Below are 4,650 nucleotides of genomic sequence, written 5' to 3'. Positions count from 1 at the left end.
GAAAATAAAAAAGTAAGTAGAAAAAGAAACAGAATAACATAAAATGAATAATTTTACAAAATAGAATTAATAAAATGAAGTGATGAGAGAAGCAGGAAATAAAATGTATACATAATGAGGTGGTTGATGATGATTACCATGTGGTGGTGAATGTTAATTATTGCCATGTGAACTTACTTCTTCTTTCCTTCCTCTACATCTCTAAGCCTCTCTCCTCTCTACTTCCGGGAACAACTCCGAGAGTTCTATTCACTCATGGTAGACAAAATCATCAGGAATCATGAGAGACAAAAAGGAATAATGAACTGCTTCTCAAGACAAGATGGCTCTCACCTTCGTCTGGGATGCTTCTCTCCACAGAGAGTGCTGGAGGAGGTGAGTTTTGGCTGTTAGGCACATGGGGCGCTACTATATCCTGTAGCTATTATGCCATGATGTTTGATGGTGCCCCTCCAATTCAACCTTTCGGTTGCCGTAGGTTAACCGGAACATACCGCCCACCTAAATCGCTCCGAGTGATTTACTTGTTGAGATGAGTTGCGGCTGTAGCAGGTAGGCTGAAATTTACATTGAGAGAAAAACACTACAAAATAAGATTATGCTTATGCACAGAGTGTAAATGTAAACAAAATGAACTAATTAAACAATCTTTTAAAATTACCTGTGATGACTTGTTAAGGCTAATTTAATGATAAAAAAAAAAAAATATGAATAAGAAAAAAGGAAATTGATTCTTGAGTAGGATAAAGAAAAAAAAATAAACAAAATGAGTGCTACTTCTAGGAACTATGTTGAGGATGCTTCCGCCCATCCTAACAATTCCCGCTTGGCAAGAGCGGATGAAAACGAAGAAAACTAAGCCGAAGAATAATGAATTGAAAGAAACAAAAACGACTTTTTGATCCCAGCTATATACAAATATACGAAACTAATTTTCACCTTCTAGTGTGATGGTGGTACTTCTCGAAGTCGGCTTGATTCTCAAACTTTGGCTGTACCGAAGTGGCTGATTGTAGAACCTTCTATGGTGAAGTAACAGTGACAAGAGAGATTGCGAATAAGAGTTAAACTCTCTTGTCTCAGTATTGCATCTTCAATACAATCTCCATGGATGTGGTGTTCGTCTTCGATTGTAGGTGTGGATGAAGCAGCCACTAGCTTGTTATCATTCAGATAGGATCTCGAATGCTTTGTGTCCATGAGATGTTTAGATGGCAAACTGGATCCGGATTCCCTAGAGCTTCCACATACGGTGTACGATGAAGTGACAGATGAATTCCTGGTCCTACCATAAGCCGCTTGGATAGGGACAGCAACAGAACTGGTATTGCTGACCAAACTTCTCGAATCCGTGTTTTCTGACCTTACATTCCGAATGTACATTAAACCACCTCGGTCACGAATTGAAGTTGATGAAGCCTCAGTGCTGCATAGAATGTTTCCATTTATGAAGATGTGACTATCAGTTCTAGAGTTATCGGAATGTGTAGTCGAAGTTGCGTTATATGGAGAATCGGCTTTTGAGGTGTCACAACAATTCCCATCACTGATGCGAGGAACATCAGTTGCATCTGAACTTATTGGTGCATCTGATTCTGGAAGTTTCTCGAGCAGTATCTTGGAATCCGCGGCGATCCCCCGCTGAACGGAATCCATTCCTTTATAATTTTTATTGAAAGGAGCGCCATCTTTTCTGCTGAACGGTGGACGCTGATGCTCAACGATGCAGAGCGTTTTCGAGGAATTGGGAATCTTCGGTACAGACTTTGTTTGCGTAGAAGACGTGGATCGGTGAATCGGAGTCGTGGATGAAATGGATGTGGTTGCGGGATCACCGGATGATCTTGTGCTGAAGGGCCGACACAATTTCGTAGATACACGCGGTACAGAGCTGTTGTGAGTTGAATGAGAAGCAGTGCATGAAGAAGGTGGTAACTTGTTGCCTCTAGAGATCGTTGAACGAGAAGCAGAATGAATTTTTACCATGTTCTCGGTAGAATTCGAAACGCTAAGAGTGGATTTGAAGAACTAAGAGCAGGACGTAGGTTGAGCCAAATTGTGAAAAACGCCAGAAACTACCAAGCCGAAGACTGTAGGCGTAAAGTAAAGTCCTTCGACTTCAGTAGGGTATGGAGCTCCAACGAGAATCCGTGGGTATAAGTCCCCACCGATTAACAGATCGACTGGACCTGACTCCCCAAAACGTTGATCGGCTAAAGGATGGCGCATAATGCGGTTGACGACGGAAGAAGGAAGGTTGACGTTTGGTAAATAAGACGTGATGCAGTCGACTACCACTGGAGAGATGTTATATTCTTCTTTACCAGCAAATGGGCGTATATTACATGACGTGGAACCTTCGAGATGAGACTTCGGGACAGTTGACTCGCCAAGACTGGTGATGCAATGGTCAAAAGTTGAGATGCTAGCGCCAATTTTGTGTGCGAGCGCGCTTGAAATAAATGTGTGCTGGCTTCCGTAGTACACATTTATTTCAATCACAGCACGGGCCATATGAAGTCTCCCCTCTTCGACTTAACCAGAATGCATACAGTGCCCAATAATACCATGGTGTCCGTGGATGAGGATGGCGTAGATCCGAAACCAATGCAGGTCTCCTTAGGTGTTGGCCTATTGGACGTTTCATCGACTTTAGTAGCTGCATTGTCTTCTTCCTGGTGGTGGATCAGCATGTGGTGCTTCTTACAACAGGTCCGACATCGAAATTGCGAACGACATGTGACCACCTCATGGCTCTTACGAAGGCAATTCCAACATACCTTGAAGGTTCAGACGGGTTCAAGCTTCTGGGTAAGAGGTAGCTCAATAAAAGACTCGCACTTGGAGAGGAGATGATCTCGCTTGCATAGAGGACATCTAACTTCTGAAGCCCCTTTGCGCTTCTCAGTTTGGTACCGAGTTGTTCGAACCGCTGCTGGAGTATCCTTAGGATTTCTGGAAGAGGTTGCGTGTAAGGAGACGAACCTCTGCTTCTGATTCATTCCGCTGAAGCGCCCAGATGGTTTAGGGATGTCTGCTCTCTGCGACATGCGAATAGCAGTTTTCCTCTGCCGAACAAAGGCTATAACATTGTCCACCGTGGGAAACTCTTGGCTGGATCCGAGAGACAGTTCAAACTGTCTTCTGGTCTCTGGGTCCAATGTCCTTAACGCAAATGTGGTAAAAAGGAAGTCCGTAGTGTCCTTGAGTTGTAATGCCCGCAGAGCTTCTACGCTGCCAGCAATACCTGTTAGAAATTGCTCGTACCTTTGCAGGTCACTTCTTGCCTCTTTGCAGTTGAAGTCTATTATACTGTGAATTAGTACGTTAGCTAAGACCCGCGGATTCTGATATGTTTCCACCACTCGTTTCCAGGCCAATTCGTACGAATTTGCTTCGACTGGAAATCTGGAGTTTACCGCTGCAGCTTCTCCCTTCAAAGCGCCGATAAGGTAGTGGAATTTCTCGATGTTGGATAAGGCCGGCTCATCGTGTACCAACGATGTGAACGTGTCATAGAAATGCGACCACTTAAGTGTATCACCACAAAACGTTGGGATAGGAATCCTAGGTAATTGTGGTTTCTGGGTGTAGGTTGCATTTTGATTAAATGTGGAGCAAGCAGGAAGCGTAGTATGTGCTGTAGCTTTCCCAGCTTCGCGATTTCGTTGAATTAATAGAAGGGCACCACCAGCCTTCATTATTTCCTCCTTTAATGTGTCATAAAGCTGGTACCAAGAGTTGTCCGGAAACGTGTCATCTTCACCTATGGCGACAGTTAGCTCTTCACGTTCAGTCCAGGCTTCCCTGAACTCAGTCCAGAGCTGCTTAGCTTCGTTCAGTCTCACCTCGAACACTGCTGCATCAGCGTCGCTAAGGGTTTTGGTATCAATTTCGGAAATACCTTTTATGTGACGTTTTAAACCTCGCATCCGCCTCTCCAGAATAGCGGCGCGAGAAATGCTCTGTTCTGAAGTCATAATTTCAATTGCAAAGGCGAAGAGTCCCCCGAGCAGAGGAAGAGAGAGAGAGAGAGAAGGGGAAAAGAATTGAGAAACGAAAGAGTCAAACTGAAGGAATTAAATAACAAGAAAGTTGAGAGCTAACTAATAAGAGACAGCAATATACACATTGTGCCATGGGATAGAACTGAATAGCCGAATAATTGAACCGAAATATTGATGAAACGTCAGCAGAAAGAACAAGGTTGAGTGACGTCATCGAACGAAGAAGGTGATGTTCAAGTTGTCGCATCTAGAAGACCAAGATGGTTCTACCTCTTTGTAATGGCGTAGTGCGCTGTGGCTTAGCTAATGGCTTTGTCAGTTATCTTACAATATGATAAAAGCTGTTTTGTCTCTATTGGATATTCTCTCAAACGAGGCAATTTTAGAAGGAATGTGATGAATTAATGTGTATATTGCTGTTCTATGCTGTGAATAAGAAATGAAACAAAATGTATATATGATGAAAGTGAATTAAAGGTACACAATTGTTTGTAACTTGTCTAACTTAAAGGCTATGCTTTAATTAACAACTTGTTAATTAAACTTATAAATGATTGCTATGGAACTAATGAAATAAAATTGTGAAAAATAAAGTGAGTGTTTTGTTAAGTTTATCCTTTATCACTGTGAAGTTAGGTTATAA

General features: G+C 42.6%; 2 protein-coding genes across 2 annotated transcripts; both read right to left on the bottom strand.

The window, feature by feature from the left end:
- Positions 1–981: 981 nt before the first annotated feature.
- LOC136795908 (uncharacterized) lies at positions 982–1,986 on the bottom strand. The gene has a single exon (XM_067048010.1). It carries the CDS (start codon positions 1,984–1,986, stop codon positions 982–984), a length of 1,005 nt encoding a protein of 334 aa, XP_066904111.1.
- An 803-nt stretch (positions 1,987–2,789) lies between these two features.
- On the bottom strand, positions 2,790–3,980 carry LOC112211578 (uncharacterized). The gene has a single exon (XM_024363558.1). It carries the CDS (start codon positions 3,978–3,980, stop codon positions 2,790–2,792), a length of 1,191 nt encoding a protein of 396 aa, XP_024219326.1.
- Between the last annotated feature and the right edge of the window lie 670 nt (positions 3,981–4,650).

The sequence above is a fragment of the Halyomorpha halys genome, unplaced genomic scaffold, assembly GCF_000696795.3.
Source record: "Halyomorpha halys isolate HHAL.00 unplaced genomic scaffold, Hhal_1.1 Scaffold631.1, whole genome shotgun sequence".
In the NCBI taxonomy this organism is placed as follows: domain Eukaryota; kingdom Metazoa; phylum Arthropoda; class Insecta; order Hemiptera; family Pentatomidae; genus Halyomorpha; species Halyomorpha halys.
The sequence above is the reverse complement of the archived record's forward strand: the minus strand, read 5'-3'. Positions and strand labels throughout refer to the sequence as shown.

Coding starts and splice junctions, on each gene's coding strand:
- LOC112211578 (XM_024363558.1), bottom strand. CDS start 3,980: ATGACTTCAGAACAGAGCATTTCTCGCGCCGCTATTCTGGAGAGGCGG.
- LOC136795908 (XM_067048010.1), bottom strand. CDS start 1,986: ATGGTAAAAATTCATTCTGCTTCTCGTTCAACGATCTCTAGAGGCAAC.